This window comes from Halyomorpha halys, unplaced genomic scaffold (genome assembly GCF_000696795.3).
Source record: "Halyomorpha halys isolate HHAL.00 unplaced genomic scaffold, Hhal_1.1 Scaffold455.1, whole genome shotgun sequence".
Classification (NCBI taxonomy): Eukaryota; Metazoa; Arthropoda; class Insecta; order Hemiptera; family Pentatomidae; genus Halyomorpha; species Halyomorpha halys.
In genome coordinates, this window is record NW_027111717.1 from 812917 (window position 1) to 835724 (window position 22808).

General features: G+C 29.1%; 1 protein-coding gene across 9 annotated transcripts in view; it reads left to right on the forward strand.

Moving 5' to 3' along the window:
* Nucleotides 1-22808, forward strand: part of LOC106682966 (dystrophin) — a 616519-nt gene that overhangs the window by 324554 nt on the left and 269157 nt on the right. For 8 of the 9 annotated variants that reach the window (XM_067049744.1, XM_067049742.1, XM_067049748.1 and 5 more), the window contains 23 exons: nucleotides 2533-2728; nucleotides 2947-3062; nucleotides 3665-3847; nucleotides 4284-4465; nucleotides 4790-5022; nucleotides 5192-5430; nucleotides 5785-5958; nucleotides 6629-6835; nucleotides 6956-7110; nucleotides 9568-9748; nucleotides 10535-10712; nucleotides 10791-10949; nucleotides 11600-11703; nucleotides 11783-11935; nucleotides 12985-13146; nucleotides 13232-13360; nucleotides 13933-14106; nucleotides 14176-14319; nucleotides 14530-14712; nucleotides 14790-14972; nucleotides 17336-18430; nucleotides 19746-19955; nucleotides 22389-22562. In XM_067049744.1, coding sequence (XP_066905845.1) covers nucleotides 2533-2728; nucleotides 2947-3062; nucleotides 3665-3847; nucleotides 4284-4465; nucleotides 4790-5022; nucleotides 5192-5430; nucleotides 5785-5958; nucleotides 6629-6835; nucleotides 6956-7110; nucleotides 9568-9748; nucleotides 10535-10712; nucleotides 10791-10949; nucleotides 11600-11703; nucleotides 11783-11935; nucleotides 12985-13146; nucleotides 13232-13360; nucleotides 13933-14106; nucleotides 14176-14319; nucleotides 14530-14712; nucleotides 14790-14972; nucleotides 17336-18430; nucleotides 19746-19955; nucleotides 22389-22562 — 4914 coding nt within the window. The remainder of the gene's footprint in view (nucleotides 1-2532; nucleotides 2729-2946; nucleotides 3063-3664; nucleotides 3848-4283; nucleotides 4466-4789; nucleotides 5023-5191; nucleotides 5431-5784; nucleotides 5959-6628; nucleotides 6836-6955; nucleotides 7111-9567; nucleotides 9749-10534; nucleotides 10713-10790; nucleotides 10950-11599; nucleotides 11704-11782; nucleotides 11936-12984; nucleotides 13147-13231; nucleotides 13361-13932; nucleotides 14107-14175; nucleotides 14320-14529; nucleotides 14713-14789; nucleotides 14973-17335; nucleotides 18431-19745; nucleotides 19956-22388; nucleotides 22563-22808) is intronic. The other variant, XM_067049750.1, reaches the window with a different exon arrangement.

Consider the following 22808-nt stretch of genomic DNA (forward strand, 5'->3'; position numbering starts at 1 on the left):
GAAGGAATAAGATCTAACTCGCTTGAACTGCTGTAAAACACTATCTTTTTTTTTTTTTTTTCCGAACCCTCTAAAAAAGAGATAAAATGTGAATTAGTAGTGCATTACTGTGTAAGAAAGAAAAGTAATTCGTGTTGTGTCTTACCTTTTACTACCTTTGGTATTTTAAGGTTACCTGTAATATTTAATTTTACATATGAGCTATCCGTTCAGGAGCTATTTTGAGTCCGGAGGTGAGGGGGCCTCCTCCTGTTGACTATCTTTATTGGGTTCAGTACATCTCTTTATACATGCGATCAGCTGATCTCCTCAGTCAGCTGACATCGAAGTAACAGCTGACTGAGGCTGTAACTTATATATATATATATTTTTTTTTTTTCTTAAGTCTTTTATCGATGACCTAACTGACTGACTTTGATTGAAATCGAACCCACAATTTCTAGGTTAGGTACTCTGAGAAACTCACTCAACATGCTAAGCTATCAATACCTCTGTTTTAATATTTTATTTAGTTCATATTTCATAATATTGTAGTTAAATATGTTTGAATTATATTGCTTGACACACTAACACAATAAATATCTTTACAAAAGAACATAAGAACATTTTTCACAAAATCACATTTTTGCCCCAAGCCTTTTAAATAAGTTGTCCTATTGTTATTAAATCATACTAATCAAACATACATGTATATATATTTTTATTTTTATGTGCACATACCCTGATATAATAACAACATTTCGGGACTAAATAAATAAATAACAGTTGAATTAGTATTCGAATTTTTGGACTTGCTGTCACTAATATGGTATCGAATAAAAAAAAAATTAAAACGTAAATATTAGCATAAATAAATAAGAAATAAATGGTGTTGGGGATCAGTGAAGTTTTGAAACTAGAATGAATTATCGAACCCCATTGTCCCATAAAAGACTGGCATATGTAGTCATATCTTTACAGAGATTTAAGTTATGGGGGGTTTAATGGCTCTATTGTTGGCTTTGAGTATCAATGGGAATATAACATAATGATCTTACCAAATCGACAATAAAGAGATACAACACCTAATTACGGACATAACATAAATTCAACAAAGGATATTTTTACTAAAGAAATTATTTCCTTTTCGTTTCTGTCTTCTTGTTCTTTTGCTTATAAGCAAATAACTGGATAATCATTGTGAATACTTGTGTTTTTTTTTTTTTTTTGTACTGAGTTACAACTTTAGAGATAACCTTCAATTTGCTGATTAGAAGTTGTAAAATTTCTATCAACTAATTCAGTTGTATGTTCTTGAATTTTGTTTTTAATTTAAAAAAAAGTAACAAGTAAATGGAGTTAAGTATTATTTTATTTGAATATTCTTGCAAAGTAAAAAATAATCGCTGATATTATACATAAATATTTTGTATTCTCTGTTGAGACAAAAAACTGCATCTTCATTTTATTGTCACCATTGAAACATTTTGTAAATTTGTTATGTGACATTTTAAAAAGGCAAAAGAAATTTTTGAAAATTACAAAATTGATGATATTTTTGATTGACATGCTGTTATCAGATATTTGTTACAAATGCAACATTGAATTCATCCCCAACAAACCGTATATTTCTTTAAAAAGTTCTGTATATAAGGTTCAATAATTTCACCTGGACAGAAATAAATACTCATTTTTATAAATCTCTACTATTTTTCTGTGATATATAAATATTTGTCATTAAAATTTGAAAAAATTAATCAAACTTCCTATGAATATAAAGATGGCATGTTTTATTTTTTTCCTTTTTGGTGAACTTTTATCTTTTGTTTGTTTGTTTATTAAGAAATTAAGGCGTAAAACCCACTGGTCATCAACGCCAACACCCCACTCATGTACATACCCAGTGTTCAATTATATAAATGAAAAAAAAATACATATATATGTATAAAATAGATAGATAGAAATACATAACATATATAAAAAAAACCAAACACATAATATATAAAGTATACAAAAAATACATAATATACAAAAAAGCATAGATATATATACTTTTATCTTTTGGAGTAGGTGGTAATTATGTAATCTAATTAAAATTGTAGTGTTCAGATCCACTAACTTGTTGTACTAATTCTCTATTCTTCTTTCTGTGTCTCCATTATTCCCCTAGGCTTGTACTAAGATTTTTCCTCAACAATATTTCATCCTGGAATATAAAGAGAATTTAATAAATTAAAAGTATTTCAAAAGAGTCAACATATCAATATTTTTTCCTGTTCTCATAGCTCAGTGATTATTAGATTTAATTCTTCAATTAGTAGAAGATATAATTCATTAAATATATTTAAAAGAATTCAATTATTATTTTCAATGGTCATGGCTCTGGTTTCTCTGAAAAGTTATTACAATTTGGAAATAAATTTTTTATTTATTTGTATTTGTTATCATCACACTTTCAACAATCTATAGCATTTTAGTATTTTTTTAAAATGTTTAATTTAATTTTTTTTTTAAATACAATGTAGAAATGTTTATTTTATTTTTGTTTTACAGAAATACAATGTAGAAATAAATAACTTTACTACATCTTGGTCTGATGGGTTAGCATTTAATGCACTCATTCACAACTTTCGACCAGAACTTTTCGACTATGCTAACGTAGCAAGACGACAACCAAACGCAAGACTTAATCACGCTTTTAAAATTGCCCAAGAATTTCTTAACATAGAAAGGCTTCTTGATGTTGAAGGTCAGTCTGTGTATCAATGTTTCATTTTTTATATAAGTTTTAATTTATCTTATATGAAGGTACTTTTATTATTATTTTTTCAAAAATTTATCTGTATTGTGAATGTTCTTTTTAATTTTCTATAAAATGTCAAATTAAATATTATATTTTGTTTTTTAAATAATTTATTTTAGAGTTTTATGGTTTTACCTGTTTATTATTATAAATTTATTTTTCAGATGTCAATACCTCTGTACCTGACAAAAAGTCGATAATGATGTATGTGATGTGCTTATTTCAATCATTGCCACATTCTGCTTCTGGGAGCGATTCTGCAGAGGGCCACCAAATGGAGGTTTGTTGGAATTATTTATTTTTATCATGATTATATGAAATATTGGTAATCTTGATAAAACATGTTTAAATGGGAGAGGATTTTGTTATCAATATTTGGAATGTCTGATATTGTGTGCTCAGTGTCTAATGGGGGGTTGTATATACAAGGATTGTTGTTGCTACTGGACCAATAACAATATCTGTTTTGTTTATAATTTTATTACTGTAACAGACAATCATAATTATATACATACATTATCGAATTTGAAGGAGATGGTATGAATAATGATTTTTAATTTTCAATGGTTGATTTTATTTATTAAGGCGTTATTAATGTAAATGAATATATTTCATTATTAATCAACTTCAAATAGTTTAATTGGATAGCAAGCAATAATGAATTTTAATATTAATTTTAATCTCTGAACTCCCATTTAACTCAAAAATTAGATCTTTATTTCATTTTTGTATTGCATGCATTGAGACCACAATAGAAAAATGTATTGAATCATTTTGTTTTATGTCCTATAATTAATTAAATACACACTAACTCATATGGGATTTAATTGAATTTCAAATTTATATTATAAAATGTTTTAAATTAATGTTCAAATGTTTCAGTGTGATAACAGTAACAGTAGACCATTGAGTATAGCTACTAATGTCTCTGTTGAGCTTGGAGGGTATCAAGTTGCTCTTGAAGAAGTTTTGACTTGGCTTTTGGAAGCAGAGGACCGCTTGAACATGGACCAACCTATAGCTGAGACTCTAGAAGAAGTCAAATTGCAGTTTAATGAGCATGAGGTAGAATTATATTATAAAATGATTTCATTTATTTTAATATTTCATTAATTGCTGATTTCAGTGTTGACAAGAAAAATGTTTATTACATCAAAATTAGATTTAGATTAATAATTCTTCATAATTTATAAATTTTTCTAATAAACCAAACTGGTACCTTTAATTAATTTTGACATGATAAGATCCTTTAAGCCATCATTTCTTCTTGAGGAAGAAAAATGAAGATGATGTTCATCTGCACTTAGCAGTATACTCTGACATTGAATCAACACTAACGCCATTTACTTAATTTTTTATTTATTTTTTTATTTATTTTTGATTAGCTTATTTTCCTTTAAAAAAATTTAATGGGATTAGAGAAATGACTGTCCTTAAAGTTGTTTTTCAAGCCGGTTTTTTTTTTTCATCATTGCTTACTAATTTTTTTTGTTGTTTTTAGGCATTTATCAACGACCTATATCGACATAGAGAAGGTGTCGGCGCAGTATTAGAGGAAGGAGTACGGATGCTTAATGAGGGAGGATTAACGAGGGATGAAGAAGAAGAAGTTCGAATTCAGATGAAACTTTTGAATTCTAGATGGGAAACCCTTCGTGTTAATGCAATACAAAAGCAATCCAGGTTTGTGTTGCTGTATTATAAGTGGACGACATAAAACAATGTGTTAATTTTTTAAAAAATGTGTATGAACTATGTTACATGAAAAATTCAGATGTTTCTTGCAAACAATTCGCAACTTTGACATTCAACTAATTATAGTATTATATTAACTAGAAAATTACTTTTTAAATCTAATTTCATAACAAAAAAAAATATTTCATTTGTCCAACTGAATTTTCAGTTTGTTTTTAATTAATGAATTTTAATTGTAAATATCATAATAGTGATAAATTTTTACTTTTGCAATTTGTATTATTATTATTATTTATTTTTTTTTTTTTTTAGAATTTATGATGCAGTTGGTTCACTTCAAGATGAGAAAGTGAATTCTTTGAGGCAATGGATGACTCAAATAGAGGATCGTATATCCAGAATGTCAGAAGTAGGAACGAATATAATTTCCCTAAAAGAGCAAATGGAAACTCATAACCAGCTACAACAAGACATTAAGAAACAGCAAAGTGTTGTTGATGCACTCTCTCAATTTGTAGTTGTTGTTGATGACAATTCAGCTGAAAGTAAGTTTTGAATCATTAATGAAATTTAATAAAGCTTTTTTTGTTTGAATTTTTTTAGTTTAATTTATTAGTTAAATGTACGTGTGTTTTTATAAATCCAATACAGAAAGGCTCGATACAAGATAATACTCATAATTGATCAGAATTAAGTATATATATTTTTTTTTAGCTCATTCACAAATAGAAGATCAACTTGCTGCTTTGGCAGAAAGGTGGGCTCACATATGCCAATGGGCTGAAGAGAGAGGTGCAAAACTCCAGACAATGACTAATAAAATTTTTGAGCTCGATCACAGTTTGACCTCACTTGAATCATGGATCAGTCAACAAGAAGAAATGCTGAAGAATATGGAAGCCCATCCAGTCTCTGAAATTGGGGAAATTTTAGAAAGAATCAAGCATCTTCAGGTATTTAATTTAATTCTGTAATTGTGTATACTATAAATCTGAGTAGAAAAAAAATTATTTCAAAATTTGCTGTATTTATAAATGATGGTCTACTTTGTTAAACAATCTTCCAGTATTTAAAAATTTGGTATTAAATAACTTTGGCTAAGTCATTTAACTCCTGTAACATTTATTTCATGGTTTTCTAAATGTCATAAAAGAGGTAGACCTAGTAAGGCCTCCCTCTTGTTACAGTATTATGTAATGATTCATTGTTGATTTAATTTTTTTACCACTAATCTTTTGTCAATTATAATTCTTTTTCATCTTGTGCCAACCCTTTGTTCAAAATTTGAATATATATTTTTTTTACAGATTTTAAAACATAACATGGACATTAAGTATAACAAACTGATGAGCCTTCATGATAATATTCAAGAGCTGTCGGCGATCGACCCTGATGGGGCAAAAGACTATTTGTCTCGATGGGAAACTGTCTCTGACAGCTGGGATGCTTTGACAATGATCATGGATGTTCAGGCCCACAGGGTAAGCTCATCATCTTTTGTGATTTACAGACACCGTAAATGCATGGTCTAGTCATGCTTATTAGTTAGTAATTAAGCATGGTGCACCTGTAAATGGAATGGTCTAATCATCTGGAAAATTATATCGTTGGCAATTATAGATTTTATTTAAGACTTACTTTCCAAGAAATTACCTATGTAAAAAAAAAAAGTTTACTTTTTAATATTTAATATTCTAAGGAAACTGCATTTGGCAATACTGACTTTATTGCTTGTATGACAAAGATGATAACTATTTCTTTATTTTAATGGGAATAGTTAAATTTCTTTTAACCTCTTTGAGGCAACATTAATGAAACTATAATAATGTTATTAATTTATCTAATCTTTTATTGGCATCCAAAAGTTTTGCTCCTTGTCGTCACAAGTTTTTTTTTAGATTTCCTTCTCTTAAAAGTTTGAACTTCTGGAAGAAATTATTTTTTAGAAATATTCATTATTTGTGTCACTATTATGAAACGTATATATTTTCATTAGTTAATTGTTTAACTGCTATCACAGTAAAGTTTTAATAGTTTCTATAAAAGGAATGATTAATTGTTAATGGACCATTTCATTATAATTTTTTTTTTCATTTTTTAAATAGAAGGAAAAGTTTAGAATTATTAATAAGCAAACAAATTGTTTACCAGATATCGAGTTCAGGATTTGAAATTAGTTTGACTCCTGGAGTATCTGACAAACCACCCCTTGTTGAAAGCACCCATGCTTGGCAAACCCCAGTAGAACAAACACATGAAATACAAGAACTAGGGGCACAATTACGTAGAGTTGAGCACGACCTAACTGCAATTTCAAACTCCCTTAACACTGACACACTCAATTTGGATGAGTGCAATGTAAGTTAATCATTTTGTATGTGTGTTTTTATATTTATTATTTTGTGCTATTTTGATATATATTTTATGTTTTTTTTTCTCTTCTGGAAGAAATAATACGTTATTAATAATTGCCGACAGGAAATGTTACGATCTTTGAGAGAAAAAGAAAAGGAAACTCGAAGATTGTGCGAGACATCTACAGAAATCGCCAATAAGAGACCTTGTGAAGAAACTCATTCTCTTAGAGAAAAATCATTCCAATTTTCAAGTTTGATAAGTGATATGATTGAAAAGTAAGTGATTCATGTAGATATTTATTTATTTGTAAGAAGTTTAAAATAAAAAAAAAAAAATGATGTTTAAATTTTTTGGGAGCCACAGAACCTTAATGTATTCGGAAATATTTCTCATTAAAAAAAAATAAAATAAAATTAAACAATAATTTAATTATTTCAATTCAAAATGAAAAATTTCTCTCAAGTAGATTAATATAAGGATGTCCCTCAAGTTTTTTCATTTTTTTTTTTTTAATGAAAAATCAATAAATGATTTCTGTTATTTAAAATTGATTTAATGTGTTATATAAGAACTGATTTGCTCTATTAGCTTCTTCTATCTCTAAGGAAGCCTTATTATGTCCTCTTTCCAAAATTGTTGAGATTTACTTGTAAAATATTCATGGTGGTGCATTTTTATTTACTTTCTGATTTTTGACATTTATCATGGATAGAATTTTTTAACAAGAGAAACAAGTTATAGTTGGATAGGGCAAGAACTTGGGAGTACAGAGTTTCTGTCTTACAGCCAACATAACATACACACAAACTTCATACCGATTCAGATATCCCATCTTGATTAAATGATCATATACTGTTCTCCTGGGAATATTAGTGCATTTAGTATCTCATGCACACTATATCACAGATTTTCAGTGATGACACTCTTGATGAAGTCCATATCTGTTGTAGCTGGGTGGCCGCATGGTCTTCATCTTTTAAATCGAAATTGCCAGCTCTAAATTTCTTAAACCAATTGTAGGCGGTGCTAATCGTATACTTCCATAAACGGTGCAAATCTTGTCTGCAGTATCATTTGCACTACTACATGTTTTAAAGCAATATGCATAATATGCCTCAAATGCTTCTTTTTATCTATATTGAACAGTATAGAAAAAGATTTTAAAAGCGACTTTATCACCAATGAAACCTACTTTGAAAGAGCTGTGATATGACTAAAATCAATGCCATAAATGAATAATAGATAAACCTGCATGTTTCAAACATAGCTGGCTCGAGGTCATTTATAACGTAGCACAGAAAAAACTTATGGGACACCCTAATATAATTTCTTCACTACTTCTATTGAGTATCTTGGAAAAACAAATGCAAACTATTTTTAAAAAAATTAATTTAATGTTTTAACTATTTATCTTGGGATATTATGGAAACTTAAAAAAAAAGTTTATAGATTTTGATGAAATCAGTACTGGACCATTTGCTTACCAGTCCACAACTTTCTTCCAACTTTAAGCAAAATCGTATAAGCCATTTTGAATTTTAGATATGTCATAAGAAATCTGTTTCTTTGTATGCAAGTGAAAGGAGCATGATGAAATAAATACTAAACTATTTTTACATTAATCCTTAATTTTGCTTCCAACTTTAGAAAAATGGGATGAGCCATTTTCTATGTATAGGTCTGTCAAAAACAAAATATATTTGCATATGTTTTTGCCAAATTAGAGGGTAGAATTTGATCAAATTGTTATGGGACCACGTAAATCCTGTAATATTCAAATGAAATTTGACCACACAGAGACAGACTGATTGATAAAGAATCAAATTTCTTCGTTGATGTCTAAAATGTAAAATGGAAATTGAAATTCTCAATTCTGAGCACAAAACATTTCTTCACTTTCTTCATGAATACAAAACTTCCCTGTTTTTGATAGTGAGGAAGAAAAAAAACCTGTATGAATAATTATTTTTTATTTTTCCTCTTCCCTTGCTTTTCTGCAATACATGTTTTGATATGCGATTTAAACAATTTTCATCTTAAAATTCTCCTTTTTTAATAATTTTTCCCTTTTATCTTCTTTTCATTCAGTTTTCATTAAAAAAGGTGAAAATGATTTGTCCTGATTATTCCCTCATACACCCATCTACGGATGTATGAATAGTTATCTTTACTGATCAGCTTAGGGGAATCTTTTCCTATGGTGACACAGATTTCAGATTCAAATGTCGTGACAACATGCTCAACAGTTTCCGTACTAAAGTGAATAATTTGAATAATGTTAGATTTTTGTATACAAGTATTAAAATGTATGATTTCTGTCATTTTTAATATATCTGATGGCAAACATGCTGTCAATCCTTTAGTATTGTTTTCAATAATTTGTTGAACAAAGTCTACATTAAGTATTGATGTATAGATTACTATTAAAGAAATAAATAGGAATGAGAAGTTTTTGAATGAGTAATCTTTATTTTATCTTGCTTCTGAGATCTTCTTTTTTTCACCATTTATGATATGTTAGTATGATTATGTATAAACTCACATTAATGTTTGTGATAAAAAATCATTGCTGTTTTAAAGTTATAAAGAAACTATCTTATTTTTCATAAAAAATTTATTTATCTAACTTTGAATAAATAATCAAAATTTATAGTGATTTTTGTGATAGCATGTCTGCTGTTTCCCCCCCCCCCTTTATTTATGTATATTATTCGTTACTTTTTATTTTATAGACTCGAAAATGAAGAAAGAAAACTATCTTCTTCAATTAGTGAAAAAAATAGAATGCAGGTGGACACAGTTGAACCTAAAACAAATGGTATTGCGATGGAAGTGTCTGCTTCAGAATCAATAGAGCAAGAGATGAACACTGTCCCTGAATTATCTCCTAATGAAAAAGAAGCTCTGAATAGTGTAATTATTATTTTAATACTATTTTAAAAAAACTAATAAACCTATATTTAAGGAGAAACATTGGATTTATTTCTGTGAGTGTGTGTGTGTGTGTTATTAAAAAAATGTGTTAGTTTGCATAAATCAAATCGTTCAGTAATTTGAAGGATCAAATGATTCAGTAGTGCGGTGGATCAAATGATTCAGTAATTCAAAGGATCAAATGATTCAGTAAGCCTCTGTAATATAAACCTGTAGTATTCTCTTACTTGAGGATATTACGAGTACTGATCAACTTATTTCAAGGATCTACTTAAGAATAGTTTTTCAATATATTTTTTATTCAAAAACATTGTTTCAATTTTTTTTTAATTTATAAAAGACATGTGAATTCTTCTAAAAAAATTCTAACAAAACATCAATCATTTGATCATCTTTTATGAAAAATTATACCATGAATGTTGATCAAATTCTTACCAGTGCCACTAGGAACAACAAAAAAAGGTTCAGAAATATTTTTGCAAAAAAAAAGGTTATAAAACTTTTTTTTATTTACGATACCTACTTAATCAATGTGTCAGTATTTGTGGCCAATACTCTAATTCTTTATGCAAATATAAGCTATTATATTTTTCTCACAATGCTTGGTGAAACTACTTCTTACCCTGATCCCCTGTTGAACATTCTTTAAAGGAATCTAATAACCTGTGCTATTATGGTCCATAGTCAGAGGTACAATCATTATACTATGAAGATAGTCCTGATGTGTATGATTAATTATCTATCTTTATGCTATGATGCTTGTAGATACTGACCAGTGTAGAAGAGATGAAGGAATGGGTGTTGTCAATCCAGGGCAAATGCAACGTTGGAGAAATATTCATCAATAATTCTGTCGAACTGTTCAAACTGAAGGCCAAGTATCAAGGATTGAAGGATGAAGTTGATAGGAAGAGTTGCGAGTACAGGCTTTTATACAATAAAGGTAAAGTTATGAGTGTAAATTAGTAACTTTAGTCAATCTTTGTTTTTCATTATTTTAAATATTTTCTGTTCTTTCAAGGCAATGATTTGATCAATGAACTGGAAACGCATCCATGTGCAGAACACCTTAAATCAGATCTTAAAGAACTCAGTGATTTATGGATGGAAGTTACAAATGAAATATTTGAAAAACACAACATATTACAAGACGCTTCACACAAATATGGAGAGTTTAGAGGTTTTATTTTTATCCTAATATTTCATTTATTGTATTGTTGATTCTTGTTAACCTTGATTCTTTAATAACATAATTTTTTTTCTAAATTTCCTAACAGCCAACCTCATTAATTAAAATAAATAAAAAATTGTGTGTGTGAAAGTTCACTTATTGTTCTGAATATTTTCAAACCTAACATTGTTAAGTTAATAGTGCCAAGACAAGTCAATTTACTCATGAGTCTTTCCCAATTGCTTGTGTCATTCCCGTCTTGTGTTTTCTATAGCACTATCAAACCTCTGGAGGTAATGGATATATTAAAATTTATTCATGTTTTACTTCCATATCTCAAAATCTTTTCATTTTACTCAGTACCATTGATAAGAATTTCATCTCTATAACTTAAAATGAAAAAAAAGCTAACCTCTTGTTCTCAAAACTATTTTTAAAAAGAACTAAGAGTGATATTTGAATGAAGAGCAATAAAACCCATTGTTCTGTTTCATGCCTCTTGAATTTGAGTTTTCGAGAGTTGCCTCTTTAAACTATTAATTTTTTTTAATTATTATTATAAAGTCCAAGTGCTGTCAAAGAAAAAACTCAAGTAGTCATCAAACTATTTCAGCCAACTATTCTATAACAATAATAATAACAATTTTTTTTCTGTATAGCTTTGGTGTCTCAAGAAACTGTATGGTTAGATAAACTGGAAAAAAGACTTAGAAAGTCTCCGAAATCAGCTGCTGATGCTGAAGAAATTTCTCAAGATTTAGATGTAAGTTACTGACTCCCCTGTTCCTTTTGAAAATATTATTTATTAACTTGAAATAATGAATTCATATCTGTTTATTTAGGACTTGGAAAATTTTGTCCGTAACCATTCAGAATCGAGAGTAGACAGAATAGAAGAATTCGGTCAAATTCTGGTCAAAGATCATGTAATGGAATCAAGTATACAAAATGACATGAAGTCAGTCGTGACCAGGTGGAATCATCTCTGTCAAGAGGTATCATTCTTGAATAATATTTGTTTTTATTTTTATTTATGCAATAATGAGGCTTTTTCAAAAATAATAATTTGCTTAAAATTTTTTTTCACTCTTATGGATTGCTTTATTTCCTTGTCCCAATTAAATAAAATTTTAAATTTATAGCAGATGTCTGTTTTATATATTTACCTTAAAAGATATTACCATTATATTACTGTTCATTTTCAATTCAAACTGGATAAAATTGTTCTTTAGCTAAAGAAGTCTAGATAGAAAGTAGGAAATTAAATTTTCAAAGTAATATTGACATTTGATATATTCTTAGTAACACTAAAATTTAAATACTTGCATTTATAGAAATAAACACCTCTGTTGGGTTAAAGTATTTCAAATTACAGGAGAAAATGCTGTCCTAAATCCTATGGTAGGAGGTAGGCTTATCTCATCTTTTAAAAATTTACTACTAATGAGGTGTTTAAAAAAGAATCACAAATAAAAAAATATCAAGCATCATTGAAAAACTGGCCAAAACAAGGAATTGTTCCGAACCAACCATTCCTAACCTCCACTAAAACCTTTTTTATCTTAACTTTAAAACATTCAGTTATAAGGAATATTGGTTGATTTATAGAAAAGGGATTAAAATCTCTCTAGAACATGATAACACCAAAAATAATTATAAGGGAATTCATCTCTTCCTGCCCCCAAAATCTCATGTTAGGAGGCAGGCTTATCTTGCTTTTAAAAGATTTACTAATAACTAGTATAGCAGTATTTGAAAAAAAAAATTAATTTATATTGAGTGACTTAGTGAAACTGGCCAAAGGTAGGAATCAATGTGATTGTGAAATTTTACTAGCCTAACAACATGTCAAATTTAGGTTTTCTATTCTACAGCAATAGTCATGCTCTCTTTTTATGTTAACATTGAGTTATTAATTTTTTCTTGAGCATTAATTAATAATTGAGTTATTAATTATATGGTTTCTGGCTTCCTTGTTTTTTGTCTGGCTAATGCATTAAGCATTAATTCCTACATATTTTACCCTGCTTTGAATTGTTGCTAGGCTAAAGATCGTGCAAATATTTTGGAGAAGTCAGTAGTCGAAGCACAACAGTCGGAAACCAACATTGCCAAATTCCAAGATTGGCTTTCACATGTACATGCTCAGATTATTTCAAGAATGGAAAATGACTTGACCTCTGACGATTTACCTGATGACGTACAAGTAATTAATTCAAATGTTTATTTTTTTAATGACTTAAAATTTGTCAATTTTCTTGTTGATGCATGGTTTGGCTCATTTTTTTTAGAGATTGGTGGATGAGTTTGACAAACAAGCAAACACTTTAAAGGACATGGAGGATGAGATAAAATACTACGAAGCAGAAGGAAAAGTTGAAGCTGCTTCTCGTCTCCATGAACAAATGGTTCTTTTAAGAGTGAGTTTTTTATTTCAATTAATAGTCAAATTGCATTTAATTTTTATAAATTGTATTTATGTTTATGTTTTATTGATCATGTATTATTGCAATGATTTTTAAAATTTTTATTGTCACTTTTTTTAAGTTTAAATGGTTTTATAAATATTATATTTATAATTGTCGTAAGAAACAGTTTGTATATTCTAAGATTTAATCATTTATGGATAAGATGGTCCTGGTCAAAAAATTACTTAAAATTAAAAAAGAATAATTTTTATGGACAATCAATAAAACTTTATATTTGTATAATATGAAAGTATATAATTTATATTTTTATCACAACTATAAACTGTTTATTTAGGATCAGGATTGCATTATACATCATGGTTACTCATGTTTGTAAGAAAATAGTATTTATAGTACCCACTATGGTTGTGATTGTTCCTACTGTTTGATAATAAATAATTCTTATTTTTCTTGATGGTTTACTAATATCTTGCAATAAATCACCTTATGGAATAGCTGTGAAATAATTAATATCGACCCTGTAATTATTTTATAAAATTTAATTATAATTCTCATAATTTCAGAATCAGTTCATGGAAGTGATGGAAAAATTTGAAGATTGGAGATGCGCTAACAATGTTGAACCACGTTTGTGTAGGGCTCTTCGTGAACTGCGTGGTGTCGAAGAAGCATCTTGTCTATTGGAACTTGCTTCTGATGACCCTGAAGCGATACAAGGGCAACTGAATCACTGCATGGTATTTATAATATTTTCATATGTGTTTAGTTATATCATGCGAGTTTTTACCTAAATTTGCACATTGCAGAGGTTCTATCAAATGTTGAGTGATCTGAAAGGTGAAGTTGAAAACATCATCAAGTCAGGCAGAAAAATGGTGGAAGATAAAAGTGTTCCTGATCCTGAGCAGTACACCATTCGTCTTGATACTCTCAAGCAGCTATATAATAAAGTACTAAATGATCCTTCTATATTTTCCCTTCTTAGTTATAGTCTAATTTATACATAAATCTAAAATACAAATGTTATCTCTATTTATATTATTTTTTTAAATTACTATCTATTATTTTGTAGTGTCGATTCTCAATAAAACAACTATATTCAAAACCATAATCTTTTTATTTTCATAAACTCTTTGTATTAATTGTTATTAATTCTTTAGCTTGGAGAAGAAATTACTGTGTCAAAAAGTAATTTAGAAAGAGCATTGGAAGTATCACAAGATCTTAATATGGATTTGAACAGCCTGCAAAGCTGGGTTCAAGCTGTCACTAATGATTTAGACCAAGTTGAGGCCACTCCTGCGTCAGATCGCGATATTAAAGCTGAATTAAGATTCGTAAAGGTAGTTATAATTTTACTCATTTTTATTTGGTATCTTTTATGAACCTTTTCACTTATGACTTTACTCTGCCCAAACAGGAAACAATAGAAGAGTGTAAAAAACAAGAAACTCTTCAAGGGAAAGTGCAAGATGGCTACAATCAGTTCATTAAGTTTTGCGATCCTTCTTATCTTGACACTCTCAAGGAGAGAATGTCTGAAGCTTTTAACAAACTAGCTACTATAAAGAATCGCTTGAATCAAACTATTGAACAGCTTGAGGTATTGATAGAAATATACTCATCTTGAGTTTGGAAAAACAATTAGTTACAAATCATTTCTTATTTTTTGGTGTGGGTTTCTTCATATTGCTGTATTAGAAGCATTAGTAAATGCCTTGGATACTATTGTGCTTATTGTTCCATAACATATAGCATAATTTAAATATCCATATCAACCTCTCTAATAATTATAATAATAAAGCTAAATTAACCCTAAGGTCCGTTGCGTATACTGCCAACAATCTTACTTACAGCGGAGTGAAAACTTGTTGCCGTGTAAGAGTCTCCTCTATTGGCTTCTATCAGATTTCTTGATCTTGAGTGTCTGCCTTCCAGTTTCGGGTCCTAACTGTCCTTCCAACAAATTTTAAGTCAATTAACTCTTCTTGGTCCATATAGGCAAGACTATTTTAGTGAATCGTCCATTCTCATCACATGCCTTTCTAGGGGTATAGTCTTGGCAATGTCTACGTCATTTAAGAGGAATTTTAATTCATTGTCGGTGATTCTTCTCTCCATTCTCCCTCAGCGGAGATAGTACTGAGGATTTCGTGCTCAAATTAACATACCCAGCTAATTTTTCTTTGTAAAGGTTCACATATCAGAGCCATAAGTCAGTACTAGGCAGACTATTTGTTATACAGAAGTTTATTTCTTTTGGTAAGGAGGTTGATACTGAAATTCCTCTCAAGTCCACTTCAAGATCTGGTGGAAGCAGCAATTCTACTTTTAATTTCTATCATGTCTGCATCCAACAGAAGTTTAGATAATGCTTAAGAAATATGCAAGTCATACTATGGCAGTGGAAAAGCGATTCTTGGCAGATAAAATAAGAAGGGACTGTGTATGAAATAACAACATCCAAGTCACGTTAGGAGTGAGATCTGTTATTGAAATCCTAGGGGAATGTAAGTTTTTCAGCTGACAGTATAAACAAGCTTGGAAAAGAACACGGCTGCTCATTAGATCAATCCCAAAGAATGGGTATGAACAGAAAGACATATAAGAAATGGACTGAGGCTACCCCACATATAACAGGATAAGGAGATAGTGAAAGAAAATAAAAAATGACTGGATCCACATCCCATAAATGGTCTCATTCACCTTCTCAAATTAAAATGAATTCACCTTTGTTGTATCCTGTCCCATTGTAATATATTTGGTCTTATTTTCATTAATCTCAACTTCCAGTCTTGTTTGGTCTTTCAGAGGAAGAAAAGCATCTCAGATGGTTCTGAGGGATCTACCAACTAGGTCCAGATCCGAGCATTTCAACTGTCCTATTAAGATCAAGGACCAACAACTTCCACAAATATTGGAAGATATTACCAATATTGTAGGGCCATTGAACCCTATCAAAACCTAAATCTATAATTATAAATTAAAAAAAATTAATGTAATAAGTCTTTAACAATTGATAAAAGCTAATGCAAAAATAGAAAGACCTACAAATGATGTTGATACATTATTTGAAATGTGTGATTTATGAAGGCTTTAATTTATACAGCTCTGTGATGTTATTTGTGAATGTTTCTGTCTAATTAGTTAAGTCTATATGAAATAAATTACTTGAGTGAATCATATGAATGTTCAAATGAGTCAACCTTCTGTTTTGCACATTTTTTTAGCACTTATTATGTTTGTGTGACTGCTTAATAATTTTAATGTATTTACAAAATTGCATTTCTGGTAAATGGGATTGATTTCCATTGGTTGACACCTAAAATTCAAGGAAATACATTATGTTATAGTAGTGTAACAAATTCTTATAGCATCTTATCAAATGGCACTATAATTATAAAAAAAAAAATGCATTCACTTCTTTGTACATTTTTCTTTGCTAAATTTTAAAATGTTAAGTCTTGTATCAATTTTCACATCAAACCTGAAATTTTGTTTTATTAATGAGTGATCATAAACATATTATTTTAAATTTTTTTTATATTTCCTTTATTATTAATTTTTCTTAAATTAATTGCAATATGTATTTTCTTTAATGCATGAGCATGGAATCAATAATAGGCACTTTTTTATTTTTTTTTTACATCTGGCTTTCACTTTACCAATAATACTTCAGTAATGTCTTGCATTCTCCTAATTTCCTTTTACTATATAAGCTTTGTTTGTATGATATGTTATGTTATGCTTTATTATGGCTGGTGGACAGGTTGCAAAAATAACAATAGCTTATTATAACATAGCTTCACAAAGCATATTAATTTTTACACCTTGCTGCACTAAACGATGAAAGCGATTGGTTGGTGATGGAAATATAATATTTTTAAGTTTACGAAAAAGAATAACTTCATAGCTGATAGTCTTTAAAAAAATTTGACAGAAGACACTTTGATAATTTGTTTTCAGGGAATCGGCAAAACTGTTGCTGTTGTAAGTAATAAAAGTTTAAAAGAAGATAAAACAGAAAGTAACCAATCAGATCAAAATTTTTCAAAGGATATACCTACTATATCTGTTACAGAAGTTAATGAACAAGCTGATAATGTAAATGAAAAGAAAGATTTATCTGGTATTTCTAATCCAGCTTTTGATGATGGAGATGTAGAAATGAAATCAGTACCACGTGTTGTAAACCAAACAAACAGATGTAGTGTATATGAAAATGTTGATTATATCCAAACGATACCTGAAGAGGTTGAAACTTCGGAAGAAGTATCCTCTAATTATTCAAAAGAGAAAACCTCTGATCTTAAAAAGAAAGAAACAGGTAGCCTTGAACGTAAATGTCAGATGGTGGAAATAAAAACGATTGAAATTACTAAATCTTGTGTTGCCTCTTTAGAACATGCAGAGCATACTGTTATTGAACCCGAGTCAGTCGAAATTGTGGAAATCATAGATTCAGGTGCTGATGAATCAGACTTAACAGATCCTGAAGACAAGAGGTCACCCGCTACTGTGCGTAGGGTTGTTGATCCTAAAAACAGGAAAAATCTTGCTCCTGGAGAAATTTTGGCCAAAAGGCAGAAATTAGCATCTGATGAAGCTCTCCGAAACAGCAATGAAAATTTGAAAGCTAAAATGACTATAGACCCTAACACTGTGACTGATATAGAAATAACTGATGTTACAAACTCCACCGAAAATAATGGCACTGTTGTTAATAGCAATGATATAACACCAGTGTGTTTAACTATCTCTGACAAAATTAATCATACTGAGCAAACAAAGGTTACAGTAGTGAATAAAACTGAAAAGTTACAGGCTGACGAAGTCATGCTAAGAAAAGAGGTTCAGGTATCAAAAACATATGAGCTAATAGGAAATTTTTCGACATCCCAAGAGCTAGATGTTCCTGTTCTTGAAGACTGTGATAGTTTCTATGGAAGTGATAAAGAAACAGATGATGTTGTTGTCTTTTCTGAAGATGAAGTTAAGATTGTGGATGACAGTTCCGACGATGATGTTGAAATGGTGCAAAACAGTGACACCACAACTCAGGTGCGTCTTTAGGTTAATTTATATCTATTTATAGTTATTTAGTTAATTCCGTTTTTTTGATTTTGCAATCTGTCCTAAATGGCCTAAAATAATTTTATAGATATAATTGGATTCAGTAAAATTACTTATAAATTTGTGTGTACTTAGATTTCAAATTGGACTTATCTAATTTTGGAACTAATTTTAATCGTTGGCTACCTTGAATGGTTGCAGTAATCTTTATATTTGTTTTTTTGTTTATCAAACTTTTAAAACTTTCATATTTGGATGTCAATTCTTATTTGTAAATGGTTTTGGGATTTAAATATTTAATCATAATTCACTATAAAAAATTAATCTTGTTCAGAATTAACTTAATTGAGCATTTTTTTACCCCTTATTAATTATGTTGAAGATGTGTGCCATTGATTCTTGTTAAGTATACTTTCATAAGCTTGAAAGGCAAAGGTGTGATTTATTTGTAAGAATAGCACTGAATTGAAAATTGTAAAATATTGAAATTAAATTAAATCTTTAATGTTGTTATTATTTATTTTTGTCATTTTACTTTCTTTTTACTTCTACTTTTGTAGTTCCTTCTTCTTCTTTTTTTTTTTGTCTGTCTTGAGATGAAACTAGTAGATTGCTTTAGAGTAGATGCTTTCTTTGTTAATTAATGTCATTCATTTTTGTAGTTATTCTCTTTTTTAAGTAATTATCATCAAAGAATATTACTTTAATTCTAATCATGAGAGATAGTTGACCGTGGATGACTTATACAAGGAGAAGATGGTTGGGGGTGCAGTCAAAATATAACACAAATGAGTTGAAGTAACTTATTTAATCGTGCCTACGTTTTGGCAAGAATTTCATGCCTTCGTCAGGGCTAAGAATAGAACAACCTATGAATACAGGAAATAAAAAAGAAAATATAAACAGAATGATATAAAGTAAATAATTGCATTCTGTACAACTATTTACTTAATGTCATTCTGTTTATATTTTCTGTTTGTTATCTTGTTCAGTTCTCAGCCCTGATGAAGGCTAGAAATTCTGGCCCAAACGTTGGCACGATTAAATAAATTACTTCAACTTATTTGTGTTATATTTTGACTGCACCCCCCAACCATCTTCTCCTTGTATTTTAATTCTAGTTTATATTTTTGTTATAATTTTAACATTCAGTTCAAAGGGAAAGATTGTGTTAATATTTTACCATGCTAATTAAGGAATTCTTCTAAGAGAATAGTTAAACTTAATATTTATTTTGTTTACATCATTTTTTTTTATTGTTAAGTATTTTAACTTTTATAAAAAAAAAAATACATGATAATAGGGTAAGCCGGCCATACGTATGGAAAATGGAATAGATAAATATTCAGTCATGAAAGTTCATGAAAATTCACCCAATTCTCCTAGCCTTCCTCTGGAACAGGAAGTGGCAGAATACGAAGAAGCTGCATCTGAAATGATGGATAGGATGGCTATCATGCTGCAGACAATAAAGGGTGTTGCAAAAGAAAAAGACCCAGGTCGTCGGTTAGAGGTAATATTTCTGATGTTAACTTATTATATAATTTACTTTTTATCCCAGCAAAAAAAATACTTATATATAATATATATGTATTAATTTATTATGTACAATAATAAATATGTATTAATATTAAACCGTAATTAGTTGTGAAAAAAATCTTATTTGGTGTTATGCTGTATTATATAACACATTTACAAATAAATAATTTTTTTTTTCAAGTTAAATATTTTATATTTTCATTAATAATTTTCTATATTTTTTTGTTTTAATAAAGTTTGGATTCAGAAATATAAATGAAATAATTTTTGATACTTTAATCCGTAATTGATTAATATCATAAATATCAATTAAGAGTTTCTTATTTCTTTGTAAAAATAGATATGATTGCATATCTTGTAAATAAATAATTTTATACTGGTTCCATTTTTTAGACAGTGGACATTGCTGGTGCAACACTCTCCAAAGAAATATCATTATCTTAAGAATCAGGCATATTTTGGTATCCTGTAGTGTCTGCTCCCTTAGCTTTATGAATTTTTTTTAGTTTTTGTTATAATATTGCTTATGCTTTTACACTGGGAAGCAAAAAAAATACTTTATTTTGAGACATGAGCTTTGGAGTGAAATTCATGTGCAGTAGTTTACTAACAGAAGAAATATGATGTATAGTTACTTTGTTCGAATTAACTCTACTTTTTCTTTATTGTTTTTTCTAAAATAAAACTTGGTTCTCAATATAAGCTGGTCTATTGAAAATAAAAGTGTTTTCAATTATCTAATCTTTTAGGTAGTTTATTCATGTACAGTGATACTTAAAGCACCTTTTTGTTTGTTTTGTTAGTTGAGTGATTTATCACACATTGGTTATAAGTAGGAAGAAAGACCTTCACAAGTGTCAATAGAATTTTCTTGTTTTTTCCAATATTAACTCTCCATTTCTTTTAGAAAAACCTCAATTCGTTGGAGCAAAGTCTTTTGCTAGCAATCCTGATCACTTTTGCTATATATATATATATATATATATATATATATATATGTGGAATTTTGTCTAGAAAATCAATGAAAAAATATCAATGACTTTGTGGAACAAGTATATATGTTTGAATTATTATAGGAAACAACCTAGACAACAGGATTAATAATGGATACCATATAAAATTTTTCAATGTTACATAAAGAGACTTTAACAGTAGATGCCAGGACTCAAAGATTACCGATGGGATGGTCTGTGCTAACAAACTTCCTTCTAATTATTACTTTTATACAAATGCACTTTTAGGTTTATATACAACTTACAATTGAATGAACCATCAACTTTGTATAGTTAAGGTTTGTGGTGTTTACTGCTTCATCAAACATTACCAGTGCTGATGTTAAAAATGTATTGGTGACCTATCGTGTTAGTGACAGTGAAAGTGAATTTGAAGGGTGCAATCCTTAATCTAAGAGATTTTCTCAAGGAGGGCTCATTGACTTAATTCAAGATTTAAATTTATCAATGAAATCAGCTGTACATCTTGCATCAATTATTAAAGAAAAACATTTTCTTCAATCTTAGAAGAATTTTAATATAGTTTTTATGTAACAGGATTATAGAAAAAAAATATGATTCCATATTTTTCTAAAGAATACAATATCATCTATTATGACAATATTCCTGGGCTTTTAAATTTAATATATTGGCTGTAGGATTGGGTACTGTTTATTGACAGCTCAAAAAGAGTTTTGAAATTTGTATCACTACAAAATGGAAATAAATATGCTGTAGTCTTCCCAAAGCCATTATTAATGACATATCTCCCAAAAGCTTAATTGATATCAGCGAAGAACAAGAAGAGCTATTTTTCCAGGAAATCAAGATAAGCAGGATAGATATGAGTACTGGTGGGAAAGCTAAACCTTTCATTAAAAATCATCATAGTTATCATCAATCATATTTATTTTTTTTTAGTTTGATTAATTCTCTTTAATTTTTATTTATAATCTAGTTCCTGTTATAAAATAGATTAATTACAATTAATTAATAAATAAAAAACAAATTTTGAGCTTTCCTGCCTATGATGTTTTAATCAAAACTTACTATATATCTCAAACATATTCTCTTTTTCCTTATTAGGCTCTAAGTAAACAACTTTTAGTCTCACACTCCCTCAAACATTAGGTATTAAAATTTTTTTTTCTTGCAGTATAAGATAATGCATTGCCTTTGTCTCAAAAAATGGAATCAGTTTATTTAATATATATTTTCATCATATTTAAAAGACTGGAATTATCCAGTTTCGACTCTGAAATGATCAGCCACAAAATCACTGTCGCCCTGTTTTATTAATTTATTTTCTCAAATTAATCGAGTATAGAGTATTTGATCTCACAAGTGATGAGTATCCCATTGTTCCTGTACCCCAATTCACTGAATGTTTATTGTAATATTTTTTATTCTTTTAGATACTTGAGAGTGAGCTGAGTCAGCTAGCACCAGATGCTGCTACACTGATTAGTAGAGGAGATGGTTTGGTTTTGAAAGTACACTGTGTTATGCCTGAAAAGGCTCTTGCTTTAAAAACAACTTCTCAGAATAAGTTGAGGGCTAGATGGGCCGAAGTAATGCAACAGACCGAGGTGAGTATCAAATGTGATGTAGTGAGTGATAGGCTACAGATATGTACATAGCTGATTAGAAATTTGTATAAAGTAGTTTAAACTAACAATAAAGTTGTGAATAGTGGGCTGTTCTCATCATTTTGAATACAACTTTTTACAGGTATTACAGGCAAGTTAGCCCTCCTGCGTTAAATTTGTTCTTGTTAAATATACCTCACTCTTCTTTGTCATATTTATTACTAAAAATTTCTAGAGGATAGACAT